The sequence below is a fragment of the Bison bison genome, unplaced genomic scaffold (genome assembly GCF_000754665.1).
Source record: "Bison bison bison isolate TAMUID 2011002044 unplaced genomic scaffold, Bison_UMD1.0 scf7180017864048, whole genome shotgun sequence".
NCBI classification, from domain to species: domain Eukaryota; kingdom Metazoa; phylum Chordata; class Mammalia; order Artiodactyla; family Bovidae; genus Bison; species Bison bison.
The window spans coordinates 808,158-830,966 of record NW_011494620.1 but is presented as its reverse complement, the minus strand read 5'-3'; the positions used below and the strand labels follow the sequence as shown (position 1 = coordinate 830,966).

General features: G+C 41.6%; 1 protein-coding gene across 3 annotated transcripts in view; it reads left to right on the top strand.

Annotated features, from left to right (window-relative positions):
* DCLK1 (doublecortin-like kinase 1) overlaps window positions 1-22,809 on the top strand; it is a 347,554-nt gene that overhangs the window by 14,656 nt on the left and 310,089 nt on the right. For all 3 annotated transcript variants that reach the window (XM_010835611.1, XM_010835610.1, XM_010835612.1), the window contains exon 2: window positions 5,499-5,845. In XM_010835611.1, coding sequence (XP_010833913.1) covers window positions 5,499-5,845 — 347 coding nt within the window. The remainder of the gene's footprint in view (window positions 1-5,498; window positions 5,846-22,809) is intronic.

Below are 22,809 nucleotides of genomic sequence, written 5' to 3'. Positions count from 1 at the left end.
TTTTCATTCCAATCCCAAAGGCAATGCCAAAGAATGCTCAAACTACTGCACAATTGCACTCATCTCACACGCTAGTAAAGTAATGCTCAAAAATCTCCAAGCCAGCCTTCAGCAATATGTGAACCGTGAACTTCCTCATGTTCAAGCTGGTTTTAGAAAAGACAGAGGAACCAGAGATCAAATTGCCAACATCCGCTGGATCATGGAAAAAGCAAGAGAGGTCCAGAAAAACATCTATTTCTGCTTTATTGACTATGCCAAAGCCTTTGACTGTGTGGATCACAATAAACTGAAAAGCAGAGACATTACTTTGCCAACAAAGGTTCATCTAGTCAAAACTATGGTTTTTCCAGTAGTCATGTATGAATGTGAGAGTTGGACTGTAAAGAAAACTGAGGGCTAAAGAATTGAAGCTTTTGAACTGTTGTGGTGAAAAAGACTCTTGAGAGTCCCTTGGACTGCAAGGAAATCAAATCAGTCAATCCTAAAGGAAATCAGTCCTGAATATTTATTGGAAGGACTGATGCTGAAGCTGAAGCTCCAATGCTTTGTCTACCGGATGCGAAGAACTGACTCATTGGAGAAGAACCTGTTGCTGGGAAAGATTGAAGGTGGGAGGAGAAGGGGATGACAGAGGATGAGATAGATCTGTAGCGTCACCGACTTGATGGACATGAGTTTGAGCAAGGTCCAGGAGTTGGTGATGGACAGGGAAGCCTGGCGTGCTGCAGTCCATGTGATCGCAAAGAGTCAGACACAACTGAGCACCTGAACTGAATGTATGTATGTGTTAATCCCAAACTCCTAATTTATCCCTTCTACCTCTTTCTCCCTTGATAATAACAAGTTTCTTTTTGATATCTGTGCTTCTATTTCTGTTTTGTAAGTAATTTCATTTGTATCATTTTTTTTTTTTTTAGTATTTCATATATAAGTGGTATCATATGATATGTGTCTTTTTCTCTCTGGGGCTTTCCTGGTGCCTCACCTACCTGCAGTGCAGGAGACCCAGGTTTGATCCCTGGGTCAGAAAGATTCCCTGGAGAAGGAAATGGCTACCCACTCCAATTTTCTTCCTGGAAAATTCCTTGGCCACAGGAGCCTGGCAGGCTACAGTCTGTGGGGCCACAAAGAGTTGGTCGTGACTGAGCAACTAACATTTTGTCTCTCTGGCTGACTTAGTATGTTAATCTCTGTGTCCATTCATGTTGCTGCAAATGGCATTATTTCATTTTCTTATGGCTGGGTAGTATCCCATTGTGTAAATATACCACATTCTTTTAATTCGTTCATCTGTTGATGGACATTTAGTTTGCTTCCTTGTCTTGGCTGTTGTAAATGGTGCTGCCATGAACGTTGAGGTGTATGTATCCCATTCCTGGGATATAGTCAGAGAAAACCATAATTCAAAAAGATACATACACCCCAATATCTTGCTATTTTGAATGGCCTTTAACATGCATACCTTATGTTAGGTCTTAAACTAAAGCTGTTGATGATTCTCTAATCAAGAAATATAATCTATCTCTTGACTCTATTCCCAGTTAAGGAAGAGATTAAACCCTGGCTATCCAAAGCCATTTAATCAAATCAAGACTGTTTTGCCTATTCAGAACAATTGCATTTGTTAATTTCCCATTATCAATGATATTAATACATTAATTAAAAAGCTTTTTTTTTTTTTTTACAAAATCAGAAGGCACAATCAAACTTAATTTAACTGCATTGTGACAGAGACTACATCTTCTATTGGGGAGAAGTTTGGAGTTATGATTAAAATAAAAGGAGTCAAAATGTGAGTCAAGTAAATTTAATATAAATATATTTGTATAATTTAATAGAAGCTTATTAATAAGCTCCAAACTTCTCCCCAGTAGAAGACGTAGTCTCTGTCACAATGCAGTTAAATTAAGTTCTTGTCTCATACACTTTCCCAAGATTTTATTCCAGTCTTTGATGAGCCAGAGAAGCCCCAAAGTGACAGCACCGGTTAAACACAAGTTTCCTCTCCCTGTTGGTGCTTGAACCAAGCCAGCGTTACTTTCTTTAAAAATTTTTGTTGTTTTACTTGTGTTGGTTTTCCCCATAAAACAGCGCAAAGCAGCCATAATTTTACATTCATCCTCTCCTTCCCTAGCCTCCCTCCTCTCCCCGATCCTGTCCCTCTAGGTCATCACAGACTGGGCTCCCTGTGCTGTACAACAGCTTCTCACCGGCTGTCCATCTCAGGCTGACCTGAGAGTGTGTGTGTGTGTTGATGCTACTTTCTCCGTTCACCCCACTGTCTCCCTCCAGGACTGTGCCCACAAATCCGTTCTCTACATCTGCATCTGCCTTCCTTCAGCATTACCTTCCCAAAGTTGCCATGCTTTCAGAAATTTTCAAAGTGGTTTGTTTAAGAAGATGTAAAAAAATAAAATAAAAAGTATTTATTTTCTCTTTCAACACATCCATTCCATACTATTATGTGAATACTTTAAAACTCCTCCCTTTTAACATTATTTTTTTTCCTAAAGTTAAAAAATTATCCTTTGTTGAAATGTAAACCACTCCATATTTTTGTTTTGATTTTTTTTAAAATTTGACTGCACTGTGTGATATGTGGTATCTTAGTTCCTCTGGCGGGAATCAAACCTGCAGCCCCTGCATTGGAAGAGCGGAGTCCTAACCACTGGACCACCAAGGAAGTCCCCTTTTGTTTTGATTTTAATTATTAGTTTAATACATAAACAAATAATCAGATAATTTCATATCTCCAATTAGCACAGAATTCTTGCAAAGACTCATCTTGTAAGCTAAGGTCTGTGTGCCTTGTTGGGGTACCCTTGGGGCATCGTCACCCTGAGGTGGCTCCAGGTTGTGTCTACTGGTGACCATAGCAACAACGAACACTGGACAGGATAATACCTGCTTCCTGCACAGTCAGTGTAGTGCAGCCTCGGGTGATTCTCACTTGTGTAGCAGTCTAGAATTTGAGGTCACTTTGACCTTTCCTGTCTAACTTGATTGTCACTAAAAGCTGGTGAGATGAAAGTGGCCACAAGCATAGCCTTCATCTGCCCGGTGGACAGGTTCCCGCTGAGAAGACTAGGGCACGGACATGCCCGAGTCACATGCTGAGGGGCCAGGTCCCCAGCCTAGAGTTCAGTTCCCTTCCCACCGTGACGTTCACAGTGTCTCTCCACCAAGCCTGCAGAAACAGTGCTCTTGCTGCAGCCTCCGTGGAGGTGGTGTTTATATCCACGTCATTGTTTTAGTTGCTAAGTTGTGTCTGACTCTTTGTGCCCCCATGAACTGTAGTCAGCCAGGTTCCTCTATGAGATTTCCCAGGTAAGAATACTGGACTGGTTTGCCATCTCCTTCTCCATGATATCCACATAGATTTTTGAGAAAAGCATAGTTGGAGCCAGTAACAGTCAGCTCAGTGACCGCTGCTGCTGCTGCTAAGTCGCTTCAGTCATGTCCGACTCTGTGTGACCCCATAGACGGCAGCCCACCAGCCTCCCCTGGCCCTGGGATTCTCCAGGCAAGAGCACTGGAGTGGGTTGCTATTTCCTTCTCCAATGCTCAGTGACTAGAAACGTGGTTTACTAAATTTGTACTATTTGTACCACTACTAGAGAGACATAATGCATAAACACACATTGGAGTATGTTTTAAAAACATTGGCAAAGTAAATGTTTGATAACATGCGTAATTGTGCTTTTCTATTTTTGAAACACTGGTTCAGTTATTTTTATGTGAATACCTATTCCATGGCCTTGGATGCTTGCACTGTTAATTTAAAAATAGGACAAGGATTTAGATAAAAGTAAATGGGCTGTGTAGGATTAGCCCTAGCTTACTTTACCTGCAATTAGGAAGGCTTTTTAGCATTTTTACATATTCCCAGTTACAAAGACTTACCCAGAAAAAAAGGCCATTATGAAATCTTTAATTTCAAAATGCTCTGACCTAAGTTTATGAAAATATAAGTAGAATTAGTCATTTTATAATTTGTCATTGCTTGGTATGTGTGTTACCTTTTTATGTGATCCGTATCTATTTAATAGTCTGAGTGTGCATAGTTCTTTTATTCATCAGGTACCCCAAGGTGCCAGGCGCTGGTCTGTCCTGTGTGCTGGGCATGTATCAGTGGACAAGGCAGCAGAAGACCCTGCCAAAAAAAAGAAAAACTTTGAGTATCTTCATTAAATGAGTCTCTGTTAAGGAATCATTTTTAATAAAAATTTAACTTTATACATTTATTTTTTCAGCTTTGTTGGGTTATGATTGACAAAATTGTAAGATATATACAGTGTATCTTATGACAGTTTTACACATATGTAAAATGTGTGTGTATATATATATACACACACACACGTATGTGTATATCTATGTGTGTGTGTGTGTGTGTGTGTGTGTATATGAAGGATTCCTCCTATCTAATTGACGCATTCATCACCTCAAATATTTTTCTTAGTGTGAACTTTGAAGTTCTATTCTCTTATTGAATTTTGATTATACTACATGGTGTTGGGGCTTCCCTGGTAGCTCACCTGGTAAAGAATCCACCCACAAAGCAGGAGACCCCGATTCGATTCCTGGGTCAGGAAGATCCGCTGGAGAAAGGATCGGCTACCCACTTCAGTGTTCTTGAGCTTTCCTGGTGCCTTGGCTGCTAAAGAATCCGCCTGCAATGCAGGAGACCTGGGTTTGATCCCCGGGCTGGGAAAATCCCCTGGAGAAGGGAACGGCTACCCACTCCAGTATTCTGGCCTGGAGAATTCCATGGACTTTAGTCCATGGGTTCGCAGTGTTATAAAGTGTAGTCATCATGCTGTACATTAGATCCTCAGATCTTTTTCATCTTATGTAATTATTTTAAAATCAGTTTATAAAGTTTATACGTTGACCACCCTCAAAATGTTTTATCTGTAAACAAGTATGATGTGTGTGTGGATCACTGTGCATGGTTCTGTGAAGATGGAAGAAAAGGAATGGAAGTATTCTGCTTGTTATTGAAATTTTTCTTAACTTTACAAAATGTTAAGCAAACACTCCCATCAAACTTATAAATTACACAGCTATTCTAAGAAGCTGTTTTCTGATCCATTTTCTGTTTTTAAATTTTCTCAGGTGGCGAATGTCAGTGCCTCTGATTTTGAAGTTTTCTCCTAATATAAATATACCTAAATCCCCCCAAATACTTTCTATCTTGAATTCAATTTCATGTGTCTCCAAGGGCTGTTCAACATCGATATTTCTGTCACCAAACTGAAGATGAAGAAAGGGAGAAAAGATTATTTCTCCCCTCTTGAATACCAATCTGTTGCTGACAGAGCTAGATTAGAAGTCAGAAATCCTTTTTCATTAATTATTAATCATGGTCCCATTGTTTAAAAAGTCACAAGTCATGCTCGCTTCCGAGTATCAAGAGAACAGGAAAATTCAGAGAGTGGGACAGAGGGAATGAGTTTAGCTGAGTGTAAATTTCAATATGTCCCTCTCCTCCTTAGGAGAGAGTTATGTGTGTGGCTCAATCGAACCCTTCAAGAAGCTGGAATACACCAAGAATGTGAACCCCAACTGGTCGGTGAATGTCAAGACCACCTCGGCTTCGCGGGCGGTGTCCTCTCTGGCCACTGCCAAAGGGAGCCCTTCAGAGGTGCGGGAGAATAAGGATTTCATTCGGCCCAAGCTGGTCACCATCATCAGAAGTGGGGTGAAGCCACGGAAAGCCGTCCGGATTCTCCTCAACAAGAAGACTGCTCACTCCTTTGAGCAGGTTCTTACCGACATCACTGACGCCATCAAGCTGGACTCGGGAGTCGTGAAACGTCTCTACACCCTGGATGGGAAGCAGGTACGTGGTGGTGGGGGGTGACAGTGGTATGGCCTTGACTTTATGGGCAAGAACCAGGGAGTTGGGGGGTTTGTGTGGCATTGAATGGGGACGCGAGATGTACATTCTACTGATATTGATGGGCTTGAGTCATCTAGTCAGCAGATAACATAGCTGTTGTCCTCCAACCAGTTCAAGGATAGAGTTAACACAGGATTACCTTAGTAATCAAGTACAAATATAGACCTCTGAAGCGTAAATGATTATTCAGAGATTTCTACTTTGCCTATTATTAATTGCTTAACATAGTGGTGCTTTTTCAGCCATCTGTGTTCAGTTTGGTTGTGTAGTTATGTCTTTATCATCACTGTGAGTAGCACTGAAGTGTACAAGTGAACTCTGACCAGTAGAGAAAAACCCAAGTCCTTTCTTTGACCTCAATGATATTTCATAGTTTTATATCTCAGTAATGTTCATAAGCAAGATTTATTTACAGTTTATGTATTTCTGAGTACATATCTAAGGAATGAAATATTTCCATCTGGATGGCTCTTAAGAGGCATATTTCTAGAATATTATACATCTTTTATTGAAAACATACTTTCTGGAATCAAATGAAAAGAGGGGTTTCTTTAGCTGTGGAATGTACATCGATCGATTTGGGTGAGTGGACATGTTAATGTGCATTGCTCGGATGAACTTAAAGGAAGTCTTGTGTGGACTTTTGCAAGGATTTGACAGAACCGTGATGGTGAGCTAAATAAAGAACACTGATATATGACATACGTACAGAGAAATTTGTTGATCGTTCAAAGTTTACCAGTGTCTTTTTGTTTCAGATTATGATTTTCAGGACACTATCTTTAATTGAAACTTAGTTTTTATCATGGATCTGTCCACATGCGTTTTATAAATTATTTTGAGATATAATTAAAATGATTTGGATAAAGAGTACATAGTAAAAGTCAAAACTAGATTCATAAATTAAAAGATTGATCTTATTAAATAGAAGACTCTTCCAAGTTCTTGAAGGCTAACACATTCAAACTTTATGAATTAGAAATAGATGCAAATACTAGAGAGTGTTAGTCATGAAAAAATTACTCCCCTAGGGATCCATTCAGATGCTCTAAATTATAAATTCATTAGGAGAAAAAAGGAAGATCTGCCAATTGTTCATTTATATTCACCAGTCTTCTGCTTGTCTCATAAAACCTACCCTAAGTGTCATGTGGATAAGGAATCTTAGTGAGAAAATCTCCAGTCGTCTAGATCTAGGAAGGTGTAGCCTGAATGTCACCATGTATCAGGGATCAAAAAGTCCGTGGCTGCCTTGTAAATTATAGCAGCAGTAAGATGGCAAGGTTCACATTTAAACACTTAATCCCTTCCCTTTGTAATGAATTACTCAACTGTCTTGAAGATCTGCATTTTGGTGATTTTTCTCAACATGGGAGTTTACCTGTTTTCATAAAAATAAAATTTAAACAAAGAATACATAATTGATAAATCTTTCTCCTCTCCCCCTGCTTCAGAACTTTGGGGTTCCAATTTGTTACACACTGAATCAAAAAAACAGCTTTAATTATTTATGCTAAATTCTGCCATGAACTGAGCGTTTATTCCAAGAATGAATTCCTAGAAGAGATATCATGATGTTCTCAATAGTCTTCATCTTTTTAGGATTTTTATCTGGTGTCTGTATTTTGTAATAGCTGTTTTGTTAATGCACCAGATGTAGGTCTGATCTCCTGATGTGAGGCAAAGACGATCTACTGACACCGGCTTGTGGTGAAGGGAAGTGTAGCGTTTATCTCAGGGCAAAGCGAGGAGAATAGGCAGCTTGTGCTCAAAAGACCCCAATGCCCCCATGGCATTTAGGGAAGCATTTTTAAAGGCAAAGTAAGGGAGAGGATCTCAGGGTGTGTGATCAGCTCCTGTACACCCCTCTAATTGGTTGGTGGTGAGGTAACAAGTTGGTATTTTGGAAGGTAATGTTGTCAACTTTCTGGTTGCAGCTGGTCTGGGGTCTATGTGCTGGTGGTAAGTTTGCAGGTAACTTCTTCAACTAGGTGGGGGCTTTAATGTCTACAAACCAACTCAGGAATATGGTTTAGGATATTATCTATAGTCTTTGAAGAGGGATTGAAGGTTTATGACATTGTTTTATGGCTAAATTATTATTCTTTTGCCCTGCATGACTGCTTTCCTTTGTTTCTGCATTTTCTCACTTCTCTGATTAAATTCTGTTTGGAAACTTGGGGAAGATCTAAGAGGCTAAAGCTTTTCTAAAAGCAAGAGGCAGGGGACATGGGGGTCTCTTCCTGTAAGGCCCTGCAGGGTCCTGCTGGGTTTCAGTTTTTGCTGTAGTTTACATGTAAATAATGGGAAAGAATCCAAAGTTTAATGTTAAAAGACCAGGATTCAAATCCTGGTTCTGCCACAAATTTTTTTTTTTCCAAATCACTTAACTTAGCCTCATTATATTCATCAATAAAACATGGATAAAATGATCACCTCTGTTTCACAGAGTGCTGGTGGGATCAACTCTGATAAATAAGTGAAAGCTGTTTTGAACTATAGTAATAACATGCATGCATGCTCGGTCATGTCCAACTCTGCAACCCTGTGGACTGTAGCCCTCCAGGCTCCTGTCCATGGGATTTTCCAGGAGAGAATAGTGGAGTGAGTTGCCATTTCCTTCTCCAGGGGAATCTTCCTGACCCAGGAATCGAACCCACATCTCCTGCATTGCAGGTGGATTCTTTACCACTGAGCCACCTGGGAAGCCCATCATAATAGCAACCATAGTTTTATTGAACATTGTTCTAAATGCTTTGCATGCGTTTGGCATGTTTACTGCTAACAGCTCAGTTATTATCCCCATTTAACAGATAAGGCCATTAAGGCACAAAACTTGTTAATAAAAAACAGGTCCAAGGCCAGACAGGTATAAATGGTAGAGCTGGGATCTGAACTAGTTTCTCTCCAGAGCTTGCCCTCATGGCCACTGTAGCACAGCAGATGATAGTAAAACCAGAGATGCAAGTGTACCGAAAACGAATTTCCAAGTGAGTAATCTGTACAAGGAATATCATCTGAAAGTTTTCTGCTATGAATTTTCCCCGCTTCAGTCATCCTGCTGACTCTCGTATCTAGCTCTTTTCTCACGGGGCTAATCCCGGTCACCATTGTGGCCTTGCCTCTGTTGGGGCATATTCTCTTCAAAGCAGGAGCCGTGAAAAGCTGCAAAGGAATCGGATGATAAAGTGGAAAGAGTGAAAGAGTGGAAGAGTATAAAGACTTTATGCTTGGGTTCCCATTAGGAACAAAGCTTCCTTCCTCATGGACCCTAGGAGTCTTTAGAATCTTTTTTGTTCAAAAGAGAATCTGCCCCCGCTAGCAGATCTCCCCCCTCCCTTTGTGGGAGGGATTCTTTAACAGCCAAGGCTGTGACCATGGCTTGATAAGCCTCTGAGGAAAAAAGCACTTCCCTCCAAGCCTTCCTGTGACGTGATGCTCTGACACAGTAGGGTGGCACCCTGTGCTACCAGGGTCTCAGCCTGCCCACCGTGGCATCGGGGACCACATGCTGTCCATGGGACATCACCCTTAAGATCGCTTGTCTGCCTTTTTTTTTTAATAGTATATCTGAGCCCTTGTATCAAAACCCAATGCCCAGTAAAGCTTTTAAAGGTTTTTGTTTTGGTTTTTTTTTGTAGCAAGGAAATAGAATTGTTTAAATAATTAATACTTTGAGTGCTTTGGATAACGGGTAGAGGGGAAGATATACAAGCAGGAATGGCTTTTCAGATTGCCGTCAGGCAGCCTACAAGTGAATCTGTGGGAAGGAAACTGGGGACTCGGGGATTTCTGACTGTGGAACAGGGTGAGCCCGTGCCCGCTGGTACCCAGGGATGGGCACTGAGAAGCGTGAACCACATGGCCCTTTCACTTGGTCTCCTTGCACATCAGCCTCTTGGCTTTGCTTTAAGCCCCAGCCTATGAGTTCCTTTGCTCAGACTGTAAAGAATCTGCCTCCAATGTGGGAGACCTGGGTTCGAAAGATCCCTGGAGAAGGGAATGGCTACCCATACCAGTATTCTTGCCTGGAGAATTCCATGGACGGAGGAGCCTGGGGGGCTACAGTCTGTGGGTTTCAAAGAGTCGGACACAGCTGAGCGACTTACACTTTCATTTTTCATGAGTTCACTGTGCAGTGCTTATTTGAGGTTTTTCGGCTGAGATCAGGAAATCAGCATATTGGAAATGCTGTCCCACGTAGAAGGCATTCTGCAGAAAGCTGCAGTTTCCTGGATGGCTGTTGTGGTTCACAAGCAGCCTGTTTGTGAGTGAACCTTTTCTAATTATTTCAACTCCATTCTTTATCCAGCGGCGTAGAAGCTTCGATTAAAGGTTCCCACAACCTCGCCATCCCCTCCACACAGCTTTTAGGGGGTCTCTGCTAACCAGATGATCAGGCACTTTTGCTGCCATAGCTGGGGAGGTCAGAGATCGTGTTGCATCTTACTTTCAGCCATGCCTTATTTACCTGGGCAATGATTAAGGGCTCCTAAAGAAGGACGGAGAGCATTTTCTAGTTGAAGGTTAAAATCACATCCCTTTGCTCCATATTCAGGGGAGGCTGTGCAGGCTGCAAGATTTTGCAGGGTCTGGATGTTGGAATTCTTCTGTGGGTTATTCTCTCACCCTGCTGGGCAGCTACTTCCAGAGGTCATTTGTGCGCTGTGTGCTAGGTGGCTTCAGTTGTGTCTGACTCTTTGTGACCGGATGGAACTGTAGCCCGCCAGGCTCCTCTGTCCATGGGATTCTCCAGGCAAGAATCCTGGAGTTGTTGCCATGCCCTCCCCCAGGGGGTCTTCCCAATAGGACATAGAACCGAGTCTCTTATGTCACCTGCATTGGCAGGCGGGTTCTTTACCACTAGCGCCACCTGCGAAGCCAGAGGTCGTTTGGAGTGTGACTAATTTTTAAGTGATTAAAATAAGCCCGAAACCTACATGCTTTGCTGAAAAGATGCACTTGCATGTCTCCTGATTCCTTTCTTGGAACAGCTAATCAGGCTGTCTTCAACTGCTAAGTCTTCGGCATCTGTGATTACCGGATTCTGGCTTAGAAACATAAACAACTGAGAGTCTTAGAACAGCTAGTGCCTAAGCAGGCAGTTTATCCTGTACAGATCATAGATAAGGCTCTTCCCAATGATCTCCTCTCCCCACTGAAATATAGTCATGAGAAACCAGATTGCTCTTTAAGTAGAAGATATATGCACATTCCCATCTTATCTACTCTTTGACATTGAAGATCTACAGAAAATAACAATATAATTTAGTATCAGAGGAAAAATTTACTCAGGGATATTGTATTTTATCTTATAGGCATTTCACATAGGTCATGCACTTTGTAAAATCCACCGTTGCTGGAGTGAGTAAATAACTTATTTTCTTCCTAATATGGAAAACATTGGACCAAGAGCTGAAGTAGAGGTGCTCTTAAACTGATTTAGATGGTAAACTGAGAACAGACATCATAGCTGCTCTTTTAGTCCGTTGCTACTGCTGCTGCTAAGTCGCTTCAGTCGTGTCCGACTCTGTGCGACCCCAGAGACAGCAGCCCACCAGGCTCCCCCGTCCCTGGGATTTTCCAGGCAAGAACGCTGGAGTGGGTTGCCATTGCCTTCTCCAATGCATGAAAATAAAAAGTGAAAGTGAAGTCGCTCAGTCGTGTCCAATTCCCAGCGACCCCATGGATTGCAGCCTACCAGGCTCCTCCGTCCATGGGATTTTCCAGGCAAGAGTACTGGAGTGGGGTGCCATTGTCTTCTCCGTTTTAGTCCATTAGGGCTGTAATAACAAAATACCGTGGACTGGATGACTTATATACAAAATAAGTTTCTTTCTCCCAGTCTTGCAGGCTGAAAGTCCAATATCAAGGTGCTAGCACATTTGGTCTGATAGGAGCTACTTTTTCTGGTTTTGCAGTGTTCTCATATGTTAAAAAGGGGCTGAGAGCTCTGTGGGGTCCTTTTGTAAAAGGGCACTAACCCAGTTCATGAGGGCTTCTGCCACATGACCTAATCACTTCCCCAAGCATTTCCCCTCCCAATTGAATCACCTTGGGGGTTAAATTTCAGTGTATGAATTGACTGGGGTGGGGGTGGACCCAAATATTCTGCCCAAAGCAGCTGCCTTGTAAAGGAAATCTCAGTTGCTGTCAATAATGTGTCTTTTCTGTATCTTTTGATCATTTATTCCCTCACCTGCTACAAACATAAAGCCCAAAAGATGCTTATAAAGTCATAATATTCACTGCTATTTATTTTAGGTAGTTAGTATATGAGTTTATTGGAATTCGGGAAATGGTAATATCATCAATAAGAATCAATCAGTCAGAAATTCCAAAGTGGTCTTTGTTTTTTTTTCTTTTGGTTTTTAATACCTAATTCTAATCTGAAGGGAAAAAATATTTGGTTCACTCTTGAGTTTAGACAGCTTAGAATAGTTCTTCTCCGTACAAGTTATTAGTAGAAAAAGTGGTATACATTATTACCACATCTGACCTTGGCTGTAGCAGCTAATGAGCCTAGAAGATGTGAAAACTAAAGGTTTGAATGAAAAGCAACAAATTTAGGATGTAAGGATTTGGTTGGACTGGAAACAGAGATTTATCTGGTGCTGTTGATAATAGCAATTTTTTTTCTTTTAAGTTAAAACTTCTGTGACAGCTCTAAGTTTCTTAAGCATATTTAAACCCTCATCCTTGATATATAGATTTTTTACTGTTATGATTTTACATATTATCTGTGGTATGAAAGTAAATGTAATATCTTTTAGTTTTTTGTTTCTGCAAATGATGTAAAAAAAAAACAGTTGATACAAATATTTTAGGTTATTACAGTGTCAAATTAAAATTTCCTATAAAAACTCAGAGCACGCATTGAGACATCCTTATGACTTGGCAGAGGTCGGAACTTCTGGAAAATCTTAACTGTTTTCACAGAAAAAGGAGCTTAAGAATTATTGCGATACTTCATTAGGGAATTAAAGTGTCCAGAATGGAGCATGCTTTTTTTTAGGCTCCATGCCTTTGGTTGATTTTCCAGTATTCTTGCCTGGAGAATCCCATGGACAGAGGAGCCTGGCGGGCTACAGTCCATGGGTTTGCAAGAGTTGGACACGACTGAGTGCCTTTCACTTCATTGACTTCACAGGATTATAAGCTACATCTCTCCTTGTGTAGCTTTCAGTTCCCCCAAGTTGGGAAGAGTTAAGTCCTTGTCTTCCAGTCTTAGCTCCTCTGACGGTGTAATTAATTACGGGTGCCTGCTGTGGTGTGTATTTTAAGGCTTCAGTTGGTCTGGGCAAAAGTCGGTTTTCTGGAAATGGAATTCCAGTTTGCTGTCAAATGAATTCCAGTTCCCCAGTGGCCCCCTGTTGAGCTGAAGATGTGCTGAAGCCCTCCCTCCGGTGGGGGTGCTGGGCATGTTGGGGGCACTTTGGCAAGTCGGGGAGGGGCCTTTGGGATCACCTGTGCTGACTTCTGCTTTTGCAGTGTCTGGGAGTCTGAGTTGGCCCGTGAGCTTCCTCAGCCCTGAGGGAGTATGTTGGAATGAGGGAAGGTACTTGGATTTTCACATCAGCTGGGCCTGAGCTCAGATTTCAGTCTGAAAAATCCAGCTTGATCCAGTTTCTCATGCAGGCCTGGAAACCTTCCTTCCAGGCCTAGATGAGAAACTTAAGTGGTTAGTTAAAAATCCTGTAGTATATATTGAATTTACTTGTAATGAGGGAATATGCTTGCATATGTTGTCACATAAGTGTAGATGTATGCAGTGATATAATATAGAAGAGAAACAGTTTTTATAGACTCATATCAAACACACAGTTCTAAACTGACCATCTTGTGGTCAAGTCTGCCTTATACTGCTGGTCACAGTGAAATATGCCCTCCCACTGGGAAGTTTAATTCTCTGATACTCCTCTGTTTTCTCATCTGCATAATGGGACTGATGGTAATGCCTGCGGTATAAGTTATTGTGAGGATTAAATGAAATAATGTGTGACAACTTTAGCATTGCCTTAGGTACTCCACTATTGGTAGTTTATATCCCTGAAAAGCTAAAGGTAAATTGTTTTTGGAAAACAATTACATTTTGAGTGTGTTGAGGGAACTCACTGTTTAAAATTACCCTTTAGGGACTTCCCTGGTGGACCAGTAGCTACAACTCTGTGCAGGCGGCCCAGATTCCATCCTTGGTCAGAGAACTAGATTCCGCAGGCCACAACTGAGAGCTCGAACACCGCCACTAAAAAAGGTCCCGCAGGCCACAGCTAGGACCTGGTGCTGCCAAATATATGAATAAATAAATATTTGAGAAATAAATAACAAAGAAAAACTTGCTTTAAAAAATAAAATTACCTTTTAATAATAACTACTTAACATATCTACCTTTGTAAATGTGTCTGTTCACATGAAAATGCTCCATGGTGCTGGCCAAAAAGTTCCTTTGGTTTTTAAGTAAAAATAAAAAGACACATTTTTCATTTTCACCAAGAACTTTATTGAACAACATATTCACCGTTTTGTTCCACTGCCTTCTACCATTTTTCAGGCTACTTCATAGTTCCATCTTCCCAAAACCTTTTATCTTTTCGAGCAAAGACCTGTTCCAGGTTCCTTTTTACAGTTTTCCAGGGAATTGAGTTTTTTTCCGTATAAGAAAATTCTGTAAAGACCGAAATAAGTGGAAATCCAAAGGCGCAATGTCTGGTGAATATGGTGGAAGAATCAGAACTCCCCAGCCAAGCTGTGACAGTTTTTGCCTGGTTGTCAAAGAAACATGCGGTCTTGGTTATCCTGATGGAAGATTATGCATTTTTTGTTGACTAATTCCAGACGCTTTTCATTGAGTGCTGCTTTCAGTTAGTCTAATTGGGAGCGGTACTTGTTGGAATGAATCCTTTGGTTTTCTAGAAGGAGCTCGTGTTACAGGACTCTCTTCCAGTCCACCATATCCACAACATCGCCTTTTCTGGATGTAGGCTAGCCTTTGGTGTGGTTGGCGGTGGTTCGTTTTGCTTGCCCCACCATCTCTTCCAGTCCGCGTTATTGTACGGTTTATACTTTTCATTGCCCGTCACAATTTGTTTTAAAAACAGAACATTCTTGTTACGTTTCAGTAGAGAATATCACATGCAAAATGCAAAATATGTTTTTTTTTCCTGCTTAACTTATGTGGAACCAAAATATCAAAGAGATTAACATAACCAAGCTGATGCGAGTGATTTTCTGTGCTTGATTTGGATATTTTGAGTGTGTTGGCCATCTCCCACATAGCATAACGTTGATTGTTCTCATTTAATGTCTCAATTTGATTGTTGTCAAATTCCACTGGTCTATGCAACCGGAGCATTGTCCATTGAGAAATTTCCAGCAAGAAACTTGGCCAACCACTTTTGACATGTTCATCAGTCACAGCATCTTCTCCAGACACTGTACAAATCTTTTTGCATTTCAGTTGTTTTTTTACCTTTCTTAAAATAATACAGCATGATATGCTGAAAATGTTGCTTTTTTCTTCTATCTTCAATATTCAAATGGCTACGCAAAAATTCACCAATTCTGATATATTTTTTAAAATGCACGCCTATGTGACAGCTGCCATAGTACAATCTAAAAAATTGTTTTGAATGAAGTTAAAGACAGCTAAGCTTCCCTGGTGGCTCAGACAGTAAAGAGTCCTCCTGCCTGCAGTGCGGGAGACCCAGATTCGACCCCTGGGTCGAGGAGATCCCTTGGAGGAGGAAATGGAGAACCACTCCAGTCTTCTTGCCTGGAGAGAATTCCATGGACAGAGGAGCCTGGCGGGCTATAGTCCACAGGGTTTACAAAGAGTCGGACACGACTGAGTGACCAACACTTTTGCTTCACAAGTGCTACTAAAGCCATCTTATGGAAAAAAAAACATAAGGAACTTTTGGGCAACCCAATATAAAGAAAAGAGCATAGAATTTGAATTGAGATGCTTATAAGATCCAATCCTGACTTTACCATGCATTACCTGCGTGGCCTTTGTCAAGTCAATTAAACTCAGAATCTCAGTTTTCTCTTTAAAATGGCAATAAAAACAGCATGCCTCATAATATTGGTGGGATAATTGACTGAGAAATAGGTATTAATATATAAAGCCCTGGCTTGACATAAGGTAAGTCCTATATAACTATTAATATTTAGCCCTTCTGCCTGCTGTCTTCAAATTCCAGGCTTTCTTAAAAGTACAGGACACTTATAGTTGTATAATATTATTGGTGTGGAATTGATGATTTTGCATTGTTTCCATTATCTGTGCTGTAATGAAACTACTGATGGTTCTGTTTTTATCCTTCCGTTTATTGTCAATCGATTGTGAATGTAGCCTAGATATTATTTTCTTCCCGTTCTTCTTTAATTGTACCAGTCATTAAACTCACTCACAAACCACTACACTCATACAGTAATATTCACATTATTATTGCTGCCATTGGCTGAACACCTTCCCCATGCCCAGTGCCATGGGCTAGTTGTTGCATGTCTGTCCATCACAATGAATCATCACCACAACTCTGAAAAGCAAGAACCTGATTATTTCTCAAGATTATTTCAAAGGTGGCCTTGTCTAAACATTTCCTGATTTCCCCATGTAGAACTGACAGCTCCCTCTCCAGGGGCTCCATCAGTCCATTGTAGATAGCTGCACAGTTCTTGATTACACTGTCCTGTTGGCAGTTGAGGTGCCCACCTCTCATTTCAGAACTTATAGGATGAGGGTAGGGAAGGTGCCCTGTCAGCCTCTGAACCTCTAGGGCCTGCCCTGGTAAATGCTTGTTCAAGAAATGACTGAATGATTAGACGTTTGGCTGGTTTGCCATGACCTACCCCTTTGGTGTCGGAGAAGGCAATGGCACCCCACTCCAGTACTCTTGCCTGGAAAATCCCATGGACGGAGGAGCCTGGTAGGCTGCAATCCATGGGGTCGCTAAGAGTTGGGCATGACTGAGCGACTTTGCTTTCACTTTTCACTTTCATTGGAGAAGGAAATGGCAACCCACTCCAGTGTCCTTGCCTGGAGAATCCCAGGGACGGGGGAGCCTGGTGGGCTGCTGTCTAGGGGGTCGCACAGAGTCGGACACGACTGAAGCGACTTAGTAGTAGCACCCCTTTGGCGTTAGCTCATCGAGTTCAGTGTTCTGCAGGGCACAGATCCTGGCCATTTAGGAGCTGATTGCTCACCCGGGCTGTGCTTCTGTTTAGCACTCAAGGTTGGTGCTGCCGTCTGCACTGAAACCACAGATTGTAAGGGGCTCATCATGGCTCTTGTTTTCTAGCTCCGACACCTGCTTCATTAAAGACTCTAGGATAATTAAACAAAAACTCGTCTGCTAATTTTAGAGCATTTTCTCTGTTGAAAGGACTTTTATTACATGGGGAAACAATAGATACTCTGCTCAAAAATTTTCACTGTCTCAGTCTGGAAAATTGCTTGAAATCTTCCTGACATCGCCTTGGCCGTCCAGAGCATAAAGAGAAGAGCTAATCGATACATTCTGTGGATTTCAAAGTTGGTGATAGGCCAATAAGAGACTGGCTTGAAGAGCATCTGGCCCAATTACTGCACAGACGCAAACCTACAGTGTTCAAGGGCATTCGCAGGGCTGAGTACAATATGTCGCAGCAGATTTTTCTGATTAGTTTAAATCCTGGAAACTAAATTAAATAAAAGGAGACAGTTTCAGAAATTAAATGGAAATTAAAAAATCTGATTTTGAATATGAACTGTGTTGTAAACAACATTCCATAGAAACAAAAGGACAGATGGGAGATTTAAGTTCTAATTGGCTTTTTCCATGGTAAGATCAAGGTACGATTGTTGTAAAGAATTTTGGAGCAAGTGGGAAAATATTAAGATAAATTAAAATGACCTACAGTCTCATTAACAAGATGGCTCTTGTTGATAATTTGCCCTGATTTTTGTTTTTTCATTAAAAAATAATTCAGATCCTACTCTGAATCCAATTTGGTGTCTTTTATAATTTCACATGATACTGTGTACATTCATGTGAGAAGATGTCTTGAGCCCGTTCCTCCTCTGATTGTGGTATTTTCTTGCCCAGTGTAAGATCCTTGGAAGGCGAGTTCTCCAGGATGCTTTCTTCTCTGGTAATTCATCAGCAGACCATCTCCCAGCTGGGTTCTGACTATGGCCGAGTTATAGGGTTCTAAAGTCAGATTGAGAGGCAGACATTCTGTGGTGTCGTGACTCTGGAGTTGTTGTTCAGTGTAGTTGGTTATTGGAGGTTAAAGTATCTCAGAATCCAGCTGCCCTGCCTAGAGACTTCTTGGAAAAAAACTTATAATCACATTTCAAAACCTGTCTGATTAAATAAGTCTCCTGTTGTTTCATAAATACCAGATCATTTAGGCTTTTTAGGTCAGTTGGAGCTCAGTCACCATGATCCTTTACAAGTGTCTCCCTGAGGGAAAAACACCAGAAATTCTCTGTCTGTGCTCCATCTGCTTGTGTTACAGCTCTGAACACAAGACCAGCGTCCTGGAGAAAGGAGACAGTGCTATCCTTTTAGTTGTTCAGTCGCTCAGTCATGTCCAACTCTTTGCCACCCCATGGACTGCAGCACGCTACCCTTATTAGATGCTTAATGTTTATGAAATGATGTTTCTTGATTTTAGCTCATGGCTTACATTCTGGTACGTAGAATCACATAATTACAGGGCTAGGAGTGTCCCTATAAGAGATCTTTCTATTCTCTCTTTTTCTCTCCTTAGAAAACTATAAACTAAACTTATCTTGGCAAGGTGGAAAGATAAAATCAATATTTTATTTAAAATAAGTCTCCTGGGAAGAAAACAACTCAAGGTAAGCATTATCTTGAAAAAAAAAAAGAGGGGGGAGACTGATGCTGTTTCACAGTAATACTGTGGGAACCAGTAACTAGTTATACAACAAAACAGGCGTAGAAAGTCCTTCCGTCTCCTCAGTTGTATACTTCGTGTGCTCAGTCACTCAGTCATGTCCTACTCTTTGTAACCCCGCCAGGCTCCTCTGGCCATGGGATTCTCCAGGCAAGAATACTGGAGTGGGGTGCCACGCCCTCGTCCAGGGGATCTTCTGACCCAGGGATCGAGCCCACCTCACTGGTGCCGCTCGTGTTCTTTAAAACCTTGTTACCAGGAGTGTTCAGAGGATGGCAACAGCAATGCCACCAGAGAGCCTGTAGAAATGCAAACACTCAGGCCCCGTCCAAGACCTACTGCTGAATCGAAACAGTATCCTCATGGGACTCACATTCACATGAAAGCTGGAAGGACATGGCTCAGGTGACTGGACAGTATGAACGAAGCATCCGAATCTGAAGACCTAAAGCTGAAAAACCCAGGCTATTACTCAGTAGATGGACATTCATTTTAGCTGACTTAGCAGTTTTATTTGCATCCTCTCAGTGTCAGGTGGCAAGGTATGATTGCCATCAGCAGAGTTCTGGGTAGCAGGCAGTCCATTAGTGTGAATGAGTGCCCCCTGCAATCTGGCCACGGTGGGCTGCCTGCCTGTGTGTGGACGATGGATGACTTCCTGTTTGGAGAATAAATGAAAGTTAAGAGATGCAGGGGAGACTGAACGGTCACCACGGAAATGCTGATCCTGAGGGAGGGTTTAATGTACATGGTTGCTGCAGAGTCCATATTTGTGCTCCTCTCCATGGGCCGAACACATTTAATATTTTCCTCATGGTCCTTCTGGATAGCTTCCATGGGGATGCTTAGAAGTCATTAAGTGATGTCAGGGTGAGTCCCTAAGCATGAGAAATTTCTCATCATGGAAAATGTCCAGAAGAATACGGGGACATTTTTAATGCATGCCGGAAATGGAGGGACAATTTTTGGAAATAATTTCTAGCTAGCATACCTAGGAATTTAGTGGTTGAGGGTCTTTGGTATCACAGACCCAGCTGTTGAGAAGCACCACAGTGGATGGGGTAAGTGATCACCTAGTAATCAGAACTGGAGTTGTTTTCTTCCATGCAGCCTGGGGAGACTTATTCTACTTAATTCGTCTGTCAGCTGCCCTTGACTGCACACCACTTAGGGTGGACGTGGCTTTGCGAACAGCCACACAATAGCCAGGGAGCCCATCATCAGGAACCTTTTTTGAATGGGAAGGTCAACTCTTATCTCTGGAGTTAGAGCTCCAAATGGGGAAAGAAAATAATAAGCTTTGAAATAAGTGGGCCGCAGAGAAGCAGTACAAGATTCGTTTTTGTCAGTGGATGATGCTATAGCCCACGGAAAAAATAAAGTTATGTATTTCTCAGGCCTTTTCTGGGATTGGTAGGCTGGGAAAGGAAAAGAGGGCATGTTGGCCTTTTTTTTTTTTGGTTGGGAACATCGTTTTCTTTTATAGCAGAAATGTTTTCCACTTTGCATTTCGTCTCAAATTGGCAGATTCAGCCACTGTGTATCTAAAAAGTATGTCCACATATTAAACTTTTTTTTTTTGCAGTTGGCAACACTTATTTAATTTTATAGGAAAAGAGAAAAATCTAAGAATATTGTATATTGATGCCTCTGAGATACTTTCAAGTGGAGGAAGTAGAACCGAATCCCATTGTTTTATTGCATGGTGCCCATGATTGATCGTTGTCATAGAAACAGAGGTCTATGCCAGTGTCTGTTAGATGGGCAAGCTATCCATAGAGTCGCTTTTGATTTTGCCAAATTGGACCAAGAATTTCACGTGGGTTCTATCGAAATGGTCCTGCTTTAACTGTTTAATTCAAATGCCCTCTCATATTGAGAATATTCAAGTGCTAATAGATTTGTTAGATTAGCAGACATCTATGGAGCATGAGCTTGTGCCAGGAGTTGGGAATATGTCAGTTTTCTTCTGTTGAGTGGTGGGGTGGGGGAAGACTTGAAAGAATTCCTCACAATGGAGTCCTAAGCAGAAGGGTCCCTTTGGGACCCCCTGAATTCACTGCTAGAGAAACTTGCTTTCTTATGTTTGTATGTTCATAGTAAGTGTTCGGAGAAGGCAATGGCACCCCACTCCAGTACTCTTGCCTGGAAAATCCCATGGATGGAGGAGCCTGGTAGGCTGCAGTCCATGGGGTCGAGAAGAGTTGGACACAACTGAGTGATTTCACTTTCACTTTTCACTTTCATGCATTGGAGAAGGAAATGGCAACCCACTCCAGTGTTCTTGCCTGGAGAATCCCAGGGACGGGGGGAGCACAGAGTCGGACATGACTGAAGCAACTTAGCAGCAGTGGTAAGTGTGCTCAGTCATGCCTGACTCTTTGCAACCCCATGGACTGCAGCCCACCAGGCTCCTCTGTCCATGAGATTTTCCAGGCAAGGATACTGGAGGGGGTTGCCATTTCCTTCTCCATGTATGTTCATAAGTAGGTGTTGATTGGTACAGGTAAACTTGCTTGAGGATGTCCTTGCATTGTTTGGAAATATGACTGTTGAGACACTCTTAAGCAGCAATGCCTTTGTATTTTAAATAGCTGAAAGACACGTTCTCCTTTGTTCTTTAATTAATAACACTTCTAGCACATTCAGAATATGAATAATGTTGAAAGCCTACTTCTGTGTACCAGCGTGCCAGTAAATCGCTTTACATTTAAATTAGTCCCTGTACTCAAAGCTCGTGGTGTATTTTAGAAGGTTTGAAAATAAACAGTAAATGAGCTAGCCCTCGGTTTCAGTAGCTGGCACTTTCCCAGGGAGGTGCATTGGCAATCAGATCTGTAAATTGACCATTCCTTTCCTTACTTCAGTTGAAGTGAGAGGGGAGCTATTTCCAAGATTTTACAAGAATATCACAATGTATGAGAACCGATTTGGGCAATTTTTACTCCACATGTGCATACTCAGCGGCATAAAATAATGAAGAGAAGGACTAGAGGAAAGCTTGAAATGGTTTTGAGGGTCAGCAACAGTAATGACACCTTTTTTTTTTTGTTTCAAGGCCTTAAAATTACTTTTTTCAGAGGAAAAAATGAATCCTTATCCCATGTATTTAAGTTACTGCATGTCTCTATTTCCGACGCTCCATCCTCTGCCAGGACCTTACTGTAATGACTCCACTGTAAATGGATTCTGCTCATTTGACTTGTTCTTTGTCCTCTTTGCCTAATAATTTGGTTTAACGCAAATTGAAGAGAAAGTGTCAGACCAGTCGGGAATGTTAGCACCAGCTCTGTGCCAGTTTATGAGTGATAATGCATTGTGTAATGAATCACAAGTTGGAAGATATTTGCTATCACAACAGCTGGAAAGGGTTGGCATGAGCATTGCTGAGTAATTGGGTTTCCAGGAAGGTAAAGAGCTAGAGCCGTCCCTGGGTGTGAGCCTTTGTAGAAAAGAGAATAAAATCATCTCTCTATTGGCCCTAACTCAAGGGTAATAATATCAGCAAGAACACAACAGCAGTCAGCATTTCTTGAATGTTTACTATAGGCCAAGCACTGACTACAAGAGTTCCCTTTTACCACATTGAGTGTTATGTGGTAGACGCTATTGTTATCTCCAGTTCACAGATGCTGAAACAAGGGAAATCCTGGTCAACCCAACTAATTAGTATGTGATCGACAGTCTTCTTCACAGTGCCATTTTGGGGTTTATTATGGTGTTTTGGAGCCCAAAAATAAACTCTGACACTGTTTCCACTGTTTCCCCATCTATTTCCATGAAGTGATGGGACCAGATGCCATGATCTTCGTTTTCTGAATGTTGAGCTTTAAGCCAATTTTTTCACTCTCCTCTTTCACTTTCATCAAGAGGCTTTTTAGTTCCTCTTCACTTTCTGCCATAAGGGTGGTGTCATCTGCATATCTGAGGTTATTGATATTTCTCCCAGCAATATTGATTCCAGCTTGTGCTTCTTCCAGCCCAGCGTTTCTCATGAT